This window comes from Glycine soja, chromosome 6 (assembly GCF_004193775.1).
Source record: "Glycine soja cultivar W05 chromosome 6, ASM419377v2, whole genome shotgun sequence".
Classification (NCBI taxonomy): Eukaryota; Viridiplantae; Streptophyta; class Magnoliopsida; order Fabales; family Fabaceae; genus Glycine; species Glycine soja.
In genome coordinates, this window is record NC_041007.1 from 3782002 (window position 1) to 3795672 (window position 13671).

The 13671-nt window shown below is 29.6% G+C and overlaps 1 protein-coding gene across 1 annotated transcript; it reads right to left on the reverse strand.

Annotated features, from left to right (window-relative positions):
• Positions 1-223: 223 nt before the first annotated feature.
• On the reverse strand, positions 224-7834 carry LOC114414800 (branched-chain-amino-acid aminotransferase 2, chloroplastic-like). Its single transcript, XM_028379220.1, has 10 exons — positions 7595-7834; positions 4494-4558; positions 3974-4145; positions 3448-3624; positions 3213-3344; positions 3017-3115; positions 2439-2555; positions 1748-1843; positions 921-1033; positions 224-560 (listed from the first exon to the last, which is right to left on the reverse strand). Exons 1-10 carry the CDS (start codon positions 7673-7675, stop codon positions 446-448), a joined length of 1167 nt encoding a protein of 388 aa, XP_028235021.1. The 5' UTR covers positions 7676-7834; the 3' UTR covers positions 224-445.
• Positions 7835-13671: the final 5837 nt, after the last annotated feature.

Sequence of the window (13671 nt, forward strand, 5' to 3'; positions counted from 1 at the left end):
AAAAAATAAATGCTTATTTGTTTTTTCTGATTGAATGGGGATTAAAAGCCCAAAAGTTTAATAAATGTTTATTTCTTAAAATAAAGTAAAACAAGCACGTGAACGATTTATTTAACAAAATTATAATGATTTAATATTTTAAATAAACTTTAATAAATAGAATAGAAAACAACATTAGACAAAATAAAATTCAAACTTTTTCGAACTCAAATTTTTCTCGGAATATGATTTGCAAGTCCTTTACTTTATATAATCATTATAATTTATAATGTGCACATCATTTTACATATATATGTATCCAAAAAAAACATTTTACACATATAACATGCTTTTAGATAACGAACAACAGTATATGCGCCATTTTTCGTATGGGCAATCATTATTACAGTTTAAAATTGGTTTAATAACATTGGAATAAACAATTATAAATTATAAACACTCGTTGTTAATCAACTTCGACAATCCATCCCTTCTTATCTTCAATAGTACCCGTTTGAATTCCTGAAATGGTATTGTTCAGCTCTTGACAAATGGTTCCAGAACCTGTTATATATTCCATCCTGCATATATACAACATAATGTTTCATGAAAATTTGGACCCGTGTGACGCATTTATACTCGCGTGTTTCCTGTTTCTTTTCTGTTTCGTGAATTTAATTTCTGAAGCATAAAAAAATACTCTCGTGTCCTAAAAAATACAATAAGACTGATAATATATGTTTCTCGTCATAACGGCTATTTTTAAATTCAAATATACATTACAAATAAAAACAAATTAAAGAAAATAATAATTACTTTTAGTATTAATAAAGTTCAAATTTCAAATTAGAATTAAATGGAAATATAACTTTAATTATGAGAAGTCTCTGTTTTTACTTTTAGTTAGTTATGTGTAAGCGTGGGTGTTACCGTTATTTTACCTTTTATCCTGGTATGTGATACTCCCTACTGGAGCAACACCGACCGCAGTTCCTGTGCAGAAAACTTCATCAGCCTCAATCAATTCATCCACGGCAACAGCACGCTCTTCTACCTGAACAAATTTCTAACTTGGTAAAATCTATGATGTCTTTCTAGTAACTAAGTGTGTGTTTGTGTTTCGAATGTCAGGCCAGAAAAAACTGTCTTGTGATCAGTTTTCAACTTTTTTTTTTACTCTTCAACTAAATAATTTTTTTTATCACTATTTCTATTTTCTCTCGTCTCTATTTTCATAGTTTCATTCAAATAGACAACTTTTTCTTTTGCCGCTCATCCAAACAGACAATTAAAGAAAATTCATTTTTAATGTGAGTAAATAAATAAAAAATTGTAAATTTCAAATTAGTTTAACGTATACCATGACTTAAATTCACCAAAATTTATGATAAAATAAAAGTTCTTACTTATTTTAAAATAAACTTACCTTACAAGAGTGTTTTTCTTTTATCTTTATAGCATTGCTTTTTTTATTTTTTTCTTTTGACAAATAATCTTTTGTAACGTTTATTTTACTAGTTTATAAGACAAGATTAGCTATCCTTGTACGTGTTTGGTGAAAACGTCAACAAAAAAGGATTCTTCAAGTTCACACTTCACACTGTATGTGAGAAAGGGTGGTCAGGAACTTAAAAAACATTAAGCAAGAAACTATTAAAGGCTGAATGAGTAATTATATAGGTCCCGTTATCATGTAGGAGCCACATATATGCAGCTATGTATATAATACCTGGTAACTTGAAGCAAAAAAAAATAAAAAATGTATTACCTGATAGCCATGATCGCGAGCAATTTCAATGACACTTTTTCGGGTAATTCCGGAAAGAATAGTTCCATTAGTAGCAGGTGTTGAGATGCATTTGCCCTGTGAAATTGGAAGCAAGTTAGATTAATCGGTCAGTTGTAAGCGTATATGGCTGAAATTGTCGTACAGAGTAATTTCAATTTTCATCAAATTGTTAGGAACGTGCTCTATTGGAAAAGTAACAATTCAACCCAACTGCAATTATCTAAAATCCATTTTTGTTTATCAATCTTATGTTTCTTATCCCAGGCTGCATGATTGATTATATAATCTATTAAATATAGTAAATAGCTCTCCTTCATTCCTATCATGCATATTAATTACTAGTAAAAAGAATTTGATAACACTTTTCGTCCTTTTACTATCTGCTTTCTTTCTTTTCTCAGTTGTCACTGTGTGTACTTTTCTAGCATTAAACTAGATGAGCAGATGGCACCTTAATATGTTAACTAGTGGTTCTGAATGACTTGACATATATGCCCACATTAACTCACAAACACTAGTTTTAACATCGTGTATTTTTCTTCTGTTTCTTCTGGTCACACATCATATATCGAGGCGCAATATGTTCAAACACACACGCTAACACACCTGAACACACATGATCTGTCTTTATAATTAATTAGAGAGAAAAGATGAATAATTGGAAAAATACCTTGGCAATAAAAATGTTACAAGAAGAGACCTCCTCGAGATTTTTCTTGGTGTCTGAATCAAGGTATAGCACATCCGAAAATCCTCTTTTCTTGGCTTGAATTTGTGCCATCAAGACCTACACGTCAAGACAAGAAGTAAATTGAGTACGTTAATATGCATAAGATTTGAAACCCATCAAAGTCATCTCTGCTCCTTTCATTTGTTGACGTGTTTCTTAATTAGTTAAATTAAGGATAAAACTTATATCTAATTTCATAGGTGTTTTTAGTGTTAGTTTCACCCGGCTAATTTGCGGTATCATTAAAAGGAAATCTTTATTATATCACATTACTAAAGTGAAACTTCAACATGCACCTAAATTTTGTCCTTAAATTAATCTAGGATCCACTAAAGAAAAAATTATAAGTAATTTTTTATCCATAAATATTAATTGTTAACAATTAATTTTTTTATGAGCGGGAGAATAAATCTACAACATTTCCCTCCCTCACTTCTCCTTTTACCATAAGCGATTTGCAACAATGTTTTGTACACATAGCAAATTCATTGATTTATGTTTTTGGTCAAAAGACATACCGGTGCATAATTGGAAATGGTTTTAACGTTTCCAGTGCCGCGGCTAGAAGCACGGTCAAAGTTTTCCTCCACGTACAAGTTGAGTGGAGCAGAGCCCTCCTACGATGCGAAAAAACCATTCGAAATGTTGAGGTAATTGTTAGATATAGCTAGCTAACCACAACGAGCACAAGAAAGAAATTAAAGTTTCAGAGACCTTGAAATAGTTGCGAACAGGGGAAGCAAATATGAGGAATGTGTATTCAGGTGCAGGAGCCAAACCCAAAACCGGACCAGTTCCTAGGAGCAGAGGCCTAAGGTACAAGGATCCTTTGCCCGGTGGAGGAACCTGCTCGATCAGTCCAACTACACATTAAGTTCAATATGCAAAGCATTCTGTGTCATTTATTTTAGAATTGAAACTCGAGATTAATAAATATTAATATTAATACCCAACGCTTATTAGCCAAGACAGTTTGCTTCAAAGCATCAACAAAATGATCAATGGAAGGCGATGCCATGCACATTCTTTGGGCACCAGTCTTCATGCGAATGGCATTTTCTTCTGGACGGAAGAGTAGCAAGCCCCCATTTTCTTTTCTGTATGCTTTCGTGCCTTCGAATAAACCCTGTTTTCAGATTTCAACAACAATACCACCACTCAAACATAAAAATGATTAACAAAAGAAAATTATTGAAGAAGATTTTAAATTATATTTATCACTCCATACAGGAATTGAGTTTGCGTTTGTTGGTTTAGTTAATTGTATTTAGGCACATGATTCCTAAGAGAATTATGCGTGGCTTAGGTGTTTTTTTTTTTCACTTTTAAGAATGATTTATTCCAAAAATAAAAAATAAAAAAATTCAAGCTGTATTATCTTTCTTTTTTGGATTTGTCTTCACGGTTATACCAGATATGGTTTGGCACCTTTAAAGTTGAAGTAATTAGTTTCTTAAGAGAATACCAAACCATACCTGACCATAATTTAGGACACCAGCTGATGGACTGAGTTCAATGTTCCCATAACGACTGAGTTGTCCTTGTCCAAAATTTTGGCCCTCACAACATTTAGTAATATACATATAATCAGTGGGCATCAGTCCAAATCCAAGACTGTCCCAGTCCACATCAGCATACTCGTCATCACTGTTAACATTATTTAAAAAAAGAAAAAAACAGAATGAAGAGTAATTTAATACACATTAATCCTGAATAAAATTAACTTTAAATACTATATATTAACTTTTGTGTCAATAACTTTTTCATTTATATTTGTAGGAGAAAAAAACAAAATAAATAAATAAAATAGTTTGAGCTTTTCTCAAAAACTAAAATTAATGTATGTATTTAACTAATAGAAGTTCAGTTTATTTTGTATTCTTATTTTTCTTTCCTTTTCTTTTATTAGCATATGTGAAGAAATTATTCTAAACAAAATCATAATCAGTACTTATGTATTTGTAATCTTGTTAGTAGGTAATATGTTTACTTTACCGGTAACTAGGGTTGTGGCTCGGTAGAGGGGAGGACTGAGAAGCAAAGCAATTGTAAGTTCCGATCTGTTACAATATAAATTTGTTTAGATCACAGTCTGAATTAATCTAACAATCCACTCCACGATAATAGGATTTATTTTTAGTGAATCAAATTATTTGATCCAAAAAATGAGCAGTCTGATTAAGGAGCATTAAATATCAATACATTTAATCTAAAATATCTTTATTTAATGTAAGATGTATATAAATGTAACATGTGGTTTATTGAAGTGCATTTTAAATAAGATGCAAGTGTAATATTTCTTATTAATATCAAATCTAATTGTTTTAAATAGCGTAATAATGTCGGCTAAATAATTAAGTTCCATCTTTATTATTGCTATTAAACACACAAAAAAAATCTAATTATTTTTAATGTGGGTACATTAAAAAAAATATAATTGATAAGACTTAAAATTTATAAAACATCACTAATTAAAAAAAAACTAAAACATAAAAAAAATAGAATGGAAGAAGTAAGAAGTAACAATAGAAACGTCTAATTAAAAAACACAAAACAATAAAGCGAGAAAAGGAAAACACTAGAAACATCTTCCCAACAGATGAGGATAAGGGAGGTGGAAGCATCGTCATCGACATGGTAACTGGCAAGTGAGGGAGCCTACCAGGATTAACAAGATTATCTGCATTCTGATTTGTCGATGATAATAAACATATTTAATTTGGTTTTGTTCTATTGATTACGTGCTCCACAGAAATAAAGAGATAATGTTTTTTCCTTAAATTTCTTACACAAAATTTATAAACAAAAACAAATGAATTGAATACGCAAAATACTTAGATTTCCAAAAAAGAAAAAATATTGTCGCATAAAAAATTTGGTAATTTCAAATTATCCAGTGAAAGTTTATAAGTTATCATGAGAAATAACAATTAAAAACTTGGATAATATGCCAACAAATCAAAAGTTACCTTTTGACATAACTCTTAAGATAATAGTTATTATAAAAGTAAAAAAATTAACATATATAATAATTTATAACTAGACGATAATACAAAGAAAATTATAATGTCAGTATATATATTATATTCTTTTATACTTAAATGGTCAATGATAAAAGTTAATTACTAGTATTACTCATAGGATTAGTAAAAATATTTAATATTTTAATTTTGATAATTTAATAATATATTTACTTTTCGGACTAAATGGAGTTTTTAATTATTCGATAAGGTTCATTCCAAAAGTAAGATAAGGACAAGATTTAAGTAGAGTTCAAAACGACAACAAGTTTCTCGTCCTATCCATGCTCCAGAGTTCGTACACTTGTGCCCACGGCGGCATGGGTCACTGCCCATAATGCCAACCCATATTTATAAAACTTCTATCATGTTTGGAAGTGCGTTTGGGAAAAAATCCACATGCGTGTTTGAAAACACGTGGTATACTATCGTTAATGCGTTATTGAGAAAAATCACGTCCAACACGCACAGTATGTGACTTAGATCAGATCCGAAAACAACCATGTCTTCTTGCATTTATTTCAGGACTCGACACAGAAGTTACTTGAACGCTTCTTACATTTAAATTTAGAATGAGCATTTGAATTTAGAATAATGTAATTACTCAAACTCCAACTATTATGGAATATGGACTATAGTGGATTTGAGTTTGAATATAAGCCACTAAGGGGCAGTGGTTTAAGTCTAATGCATAAAAAAAATTGTATTGTTTTTATTTATTATTAATTTAGGTGATAATTTTGACGATAATCTTCAGTAAGAATCTATTTTATGTTATCTAAAAATTAAATGCCAATAAGTGTATTTTTAAGAAAATAAAAGTATAAAATAGTTATAAAAAAAGTACTATTTATTATTTCATCTGTTTTTATTAATAAGACTCAAGTTTATTTCATCTGTTTTTATTAATAAGACTCAAATTTAAAATGATGTATATTTTTTTATAAGATTTAGTTTATAATGATTATTGTACTAATTATTTTTAAATTAGAAATATTTCTCATTAATATATATATATATATATATATATATATATATATATAATATTAACAAAAGAGAAAAAAGTATTAATAACAATGATAATTTTAGAAAAAATTATAAATTTAAAATAAGTTTATTGTTATCAATTAGATTAATCTTGATGAATTAGATATTTAAGTCTTATACATAGGAACAAGAAAAATATGTTAAAAAAATATTTAACGCTCATTTGTTAAAATAATTAAAAGCATTTATGAATATTTGCATATTTATTAGTCAATATCTTCAAATCATTTATTACAATGGTATTTTGCCCCAAAAAAACTTCTTACCATGGTCTTAAAACAATTCCTTGGTCAACATAATGAATAATGCTGGTTTTGAATCTTATAAATAAATTATTATCGTAATTATCTCAATTAATTATATTCTTAATAACTATTTTAATTATTATTTTCAAGCATTGTGACCTGAAAAATAATGCAAAATTCTTTCAGTCGTTTTGACCTCTCCTTAAACTTAATTATCGCCATTAAAGATAAGAAAGATAGAATTGAAATGAAAAAATATAGTATTATTCAAATAAATAAATAAAAAATATAAATATAAAATTTATCTCCACTTATTTAGCTAAATGAAAGAAAATATAAAAAATAAACTGATATTTTAGCTCCAAAACCTCCAAACTTTTTATCCGTTATTGTTTTAGCATTAATTTTTTTTTTTTGTGTTATACTAAAATATTTAATTTTTTAAAAACTCGAAAGAAAAAAAATACCACCTACCATTCTGGTATTTTGGAATTAAAAGGTTAAAATCAAATATTCAAAATGAAATTTATATTAGCCATGGATGGACACATTATTAGATATTCACTGTAAATAATCCTGAATTATATATATATATATATATATATATATATATATATATATATATTGATAATGTAAAAAAAAAAAAAAAAAAAAAAAAAGCGTGCCCATGCAACAGATAAGGAAGCGGAAAACAGAGATAAGAATGTGTTGTATTTCAGCCTTAAATGAAATATATATGGATGAAAGAGAAAGAGTAAGCGTAAGAAAGTATGACATTGATCACCTTGGACGAAGCAGATTTAGAACAACCAGCCCGAAGAAGCAATTTCCTTAAACTGGGAAAGGACACAGTTCTTTGAATCATTCTGCTCTCTATCCTTCTGCTAAAACTCAGTGTTGGTGGTGGTGGGGTGTGTGTGTGTCTAGAGCATGCACACCAAATAATGGAGAGAAATATATAAATAAAAATGGAGAGAGAAAGAGATACGCACGATAGATAGGAGGAGTAACGGGCAACGCCAGCTCTACAATCTGAATAGCCATTTATACAACCTCGAGTGTTTTGCTCCTTTTTGGAACATTGCATATAGAAAACATTATTTTCAATTTTATATTAATGTTAGGAGCCACTCACCTACTTTTCCTAAAACAGGACTAACGTATTAATATTTTTTAATTGTTAATTGTCACTTATTTTGTTATAAATATTCATATTCAGACACCAGTTAAGAATTTGAATTGAATTTTGAGTATTTTTCTAATATAATTGAAGATAAGGATAAAGAAAACTTTACCATCCAATTCGCTTACAGGTTAGATACTTGGATGTAAAAGTTAAACGATGAATACTAGAAGGCCAGCACTGATAGAGGTGGCAGTACATATCCAAAATGCTCCATTACCTACCTCCACGTCGATCACTCCATCCATATCCTCTTTTAGCCGTTATAGGAAATTAATAATTCTTAAATATAAATATCTTACACAATGTAAACATCTTATTATCACTTTTAATTGAATATATAAACAAACGAGGGACTAAAAACAATCACTTTGTAAAAAAAAGAAGTTACTGCTCCCTCAAACTCTCCAATGATGTAGTGAGTTACTAAGCTGTGAACATCACGTCATCACTAGTAAGGATTATTCACGAATTGGATTAAATTGATTTTGAAAGAAAAAAAATTTAATCCAATCAATTTGATTTTGTTAATTTATTGTTCAATTGGTTCAAGTCAAAATTTTAATTTGATCCAATTTAAAATAATTTAGATAATTGATTTTTTAACACCTTTGTCACTTACTTAATAACACTAACTAAGCCTGTTAAAAAAAAGGGGACAAAAACGCTAAAAGAAAATTAGAGAATTTTTTTTGTCTTTTAACCCTGGTTCGTTAAAGATCAATAACTTGGTTTAAGTTTTTTAGAGATTAAAAGCAAGAACTCGAAAAAAAATTTAGGAAAAATATATTAAACCTTAATTTAAGGACAAAAAAGTTATTTTACTATATCATTGAATATGATTGGATTAATACTTCATTAATTTGATTTAAATTAATCCGGACCAAGTTTGATGTATCCGCACTTGCGTCGCAGGCCCAATTAAAATGAAGCAAAAAACATGAGAAAACAAGTAAACAGAAACGCAGGCTCAGGCCGAGTTGTAGCGGCGCAAGAAATGGGCTCTGATCCCAATCACGTCTTTCACAAAAAAAAAAAAAAAGGCAAAATAAATGGTTATACTAAAAATTAAAAAAGAAAAAAGATGAAATAAGCCGGGATGATGTTGTACGGAGTGGAGTTCGGTTTCTGTTTGGAGTTGATTGGATCGTTGCTCACTCAAGCGTTTTTTTTTTTTTTTTTCTTTTCATTTTTATGTCTCATTTTACTATGACGATGAACAAATAGAACTGATGCTGCTTGTCTCATTCATGGATGGAACATGTGTTTTGTTTAAACTTTTTTTGCTTTTGGGAATAAGTTACCCTCTCCGTGTGTGTGTGAAAGCAAATTGCAAATTGAAATTACAAGCACAAATATACACACAAGGATTAAAATAGCGAGAGTTGTGTGTTCCAAGAATTCTTTACCATTTTGGTCCTCTTGATCTTTCCCTGCTGCTTTCACTCGTTTCCTTTCCACACTTAATTTTCTGATATTTTGAGTCCCCAACCTTATTTAATTCAATGATATTTATTTATAGGCTAAAAAAGTGCTGAGGGTTAGTCAAAATGATCAGCAAAATATTGGAGAAGCAATTAGGACAATTTTTCAGCATTTTATTTTGGAAATGGAGTGAAGTTTGCAGGTAATGTAATGGCTGAAACTGAAAGTGTACACAGCTGCAGGGAGTCGGTGAGAGCTGACCTTTGTACCAAGAAAAAAAAAACATTTTCCATTTTTATTACTCTTTTTTTAAAAAAATTAAACTTAATACCTCATGCAATTAATCATATTTCATGGATCTTTTCTAAGCACATGTGCAATTCGTTACTTTATCGTATGGAAAACAAATTCTTCATCAAGGTGTCGTACGGTACGGAATTACGGGTAGACTCCTCACTGAAAAAGAAAAGAATGTATATCATGTTTTAAACGTTCTATTAATTTACAGTATTTTAAGTTAAATCTACAGTTCAACTGTCCTTAAAATAATAAATATTATTCTACCCCACAACTCGCTTGAATGTGGAGCAATCTCTAGGCTTGTTTAGTAGTTTTGGTGTGAAAGTTGTGTTGCAGAGAAGATATAAACTTGTAATTCACTAGTTACATGAGATTCAATCTTGTAAAATTAATTTTTAAATTAAGAATTATTTTTTATTTATATATTATTTTAATCACATTAATGTGAGATCTTCAACACATTTTTTTATTTGGAGAATTGAATCTGCAGGTGATCCAATACCAATGACACAATAAATCCACCATCACTTCCTATTAAAATAAGCTTTAATGCTATTTTAAAATGTATGTTATAAGTTTAATTTAATCTTATAAAATAAGAATTATCTTTTATTTATATATAGTATTTTGACGATATCACTTATCAAGGTGAGATTTCTAACATTTTTTCCAATATTTTATTCAATTTGTTGAAAGGAAATGTCGTCGCCCTTGTTGTTGAGTGCGTGACTAGTGTGGGTGGTAGCGTATGAACAAAACATTTGGAGACAATCGGACTTGAAGAAACAAAATAGCATGATGCTCTGTATTCAACCTTGGAGTGTTTGGGTTGCTGAGATTCGTTGATGAGGTGTACAGCTTAAAACCCTAGAAGAGTAAGAGATTTGGACCACACCATTAATTAATTGCGTAAGTCAGATTCAATTTATGTTGAAACCTAATAAGGTGTGGTTATTGTTTGGGAGGATTTTAATGGAAGAGCAAGTGATGATTTGCAACACCAAATTTTGGGCAAAGACAGGGTAGAGAAGAGAGAAAATCTCACATGATTAGTTGTACAGGAGAGAGAGAGGAGTGGTGCAATTAAATCCGGCAATGGTGCTGTGTCTAGGATGCAATTGACAAAACCCTCTTTCGTTTTTAAAATAAATAAATAAATATTTTAACAATTATATGTGCAAAGTAATTAGCCTTGAAGATAAGCCCATAACATTCGGGCATGGGTTTCTTGCTTTGATTCTATTTCTGACCCTCAATGTTGCTTTTTTTAAAAAAAAATAAAAATCCTGAGCAATTATTGCACATTCAAATCTAATTCTTGCTTGTATATGATGTTATATGTTATAATGTTTTATCTGTTATGTCTCATGTACGTGATGAACAGAAGAAGCCATTTGTGTTCAACGCTTGATCGATAATTATCACAATAGACAACAAAATTATGTGAAGATTTTTTTTACACTTTATTATAAGGAAATGAGCTAAAAAGAAAAAGGAGGGATAATATTTAAATAAGATTTTTTACACTTTATATCATTTCATTTATTTTATTATTCTCTTTTCCATAACAGAAAAAAGAGAAGAACGAAGAACACATACAAAAACAGAAGACTCGAGGAAAAAGAATCACCGAATACAACCAGCTTGTGTGCCAATCAGCACTTCAATTATAGTAATCTGAGGAAGTTTTTAGGGAGATAGGTGCACTTGAATTGCTTAGTCATCTTTTTTTATTATGGACGTAAGATTATATATTCTGTCATTTGTTTTCCGTCACACATCCGTTAATATATTAATTTTTATTCAGCACCGGGTAGAATTTTTACATTAAATTTATACATGCGGCACTCATTCGATCTATATCCGCCAAAATTTCATTCAATTACTTTTTTATTTTTAGAATACCAATTAAAGGGCTTCCAAAAGGTAAACAGAAAAAAATAAAATAAAATGATATAATTATAAACATTTGTATAAAGAATGATGTAATTAAGTCTATAATTTAAGTCTCAGATGTATGGATAAGGAATTAGAATCACAGGGATGACATGATTCTGGAAAATTTTCGTCCATTATTCTTTTTCATATACTTCATCCGTTCAGTTGGCTACATCCAAGGTGCATTTGGGGCTTTAGCTTTTCCTTTTGCCAATCACATCGCCATCTAATCATATTATGTGAATGAGCTGTTACGGACTTACGTTTATGTCATTAAGAATTACACACGCAAAAATAAAATCCGATAGAGAATATCTGCTATATAGGTTGTTTCAGTAATTTTATTATTTTAAATTCTTTTCATTAAATTTTTAATAAGTGATAATGACCTTTATACCCTTGATAGGACTAAAACTTTGTGAAATTCTGATGGATTAGAATTTTCTCATAATTTTTAGTTAATAATTTTGTATAAACTAGTTAATAACTTAATTTGAATGTTTAATTATGATAAATTTAAAATCAAGATTTTAATAAATTGTAAATTAGTAGTGATATGTAACCCTAAACTTAAATCCCGTTTATGAACCTTGCACCTCCTTCCGTCGCAAGATCCATAACTTGCCACAGAGAGGAGAGGGGTGCGGTCATCAGCGTCCAACCTTGCATCATAGTAACAGACAAAGTCCCCATTTTTGCCTTTCCATACAGAACCCAAATTTCTGGATACACTTCTTCGCACGAGAAAATTCTGAGAGAAAAACCTAAACATGGATTTTTTTTCTTTTTCTTCACCCCGTTTGGTTTTGTGTTTTCCTCTTCCCCTTCCTCTCCAGTGAGAAAATTGCACATGTGAAGAAAACAATCCAAAATGAAGGGAAAAGCAAAAGTATTGATTGGGTTGTTTTGGGATCAATAGATGCGGTGGTTGGCTTCCCCAATGACGATCCAGAAGACGGTGGCGGTGCACGTCGATGACAACGGTAACGGTTGCGGACCCAAGGTCGTTGATGCACTGCTGATGAGAATCGTCGCATGTGGTGCCGTGGTGGTGATAAAACATTGTATAGAGATCAAGTCTTATGGTGGTGGTTTGTAGGGCTCATAGTTTTTACTTCCGCAAATGATTTTAGATCATACAATTCTTATGCTACTATACTTCTATTCCTAATAAAACACTATAAAAAAAAAAAGTAGAGAAAAGTTATAAAGATGATAAGTAAATTTACTTTTTATTGATAATCTGAATAGAATGTAAACATTATATTATATAGTAACTTTAATAAATGACAAACACACACTTGTCATTATCTAATATTTTTAAGAAATATAAAATAAAACTAAATATTGAAAGAATAATGTCAAATTATATTATATACTCTTAAAAACAATCTATATGGACATAGATAGAAAGGCTCATTCTATCGGCTAATGGGGGATTTCAAACGTGCATTTAGATGTAGTTGAGATATAAAAGCTAGCAATTATCATATTCTTGTAACTACGCAAATGGCTTAAGATGTTTGTAAATTTTTATAAGAAATTAATTAAAATATACTGGAAGCTAGCAATGTATGTATGTATGTGCTGACGTGGAGTGTTGAAATGCTGTTATGACTCTCAATTTTTATATTTAACTCAGCAAGAACTCCGAAATTGTTTAATTCTTCACGCACAAGCACAACACATTGTTACTCTACTCCCATTCATACCATATTACAATTTCCAATCCATTATTAACATTACCTTTTTAAAATTAAAGTCAATTCGTCCAAAAGATTATTGGCAAATAGTAATTAATGCACATGAAATTAATTAAGTAACTAAAAAGAATTTTTTTTTCTTGAGATATATTTCTTCCGTCTTTAATTATAAGATTTTAAAAAAAAATTTATTCGTCTTTTTTATAAGATTTTTTTTAATTTCTAAATGTATTAATTATTTTTTCTATATATTTTTATTTAATTATTTTCTCTCCAAACATTACTAAAAAATAAGTATGTAGTTAGAGATAG

Excerpts from the sequence above, each read along its gene's own strand:
- LOC114414800 (XM_028379220.1), bottom strand. The coding sequence starts at position 7,675 with ATGATTCAAAGAACTGTGTCCTTTCCCAGTTTAAGGAAATTGCTTCTT. Across the intron at positions 3,116-3,212 it reads CTGTTCGCAACTATTTCAAG|GAGGGCTCTGCTCCACTCAA; the intron begins GTCTCTGAAACT and ends TTCGCATCGTAG. Across the intron at positions 2,556-3,016 it reads CCATTTCCAATTATGCACCG|GTCTTGATGGCACAAATTCA; the intron begins GTATGTCTTTTG and ends CTTGACGTGTAG.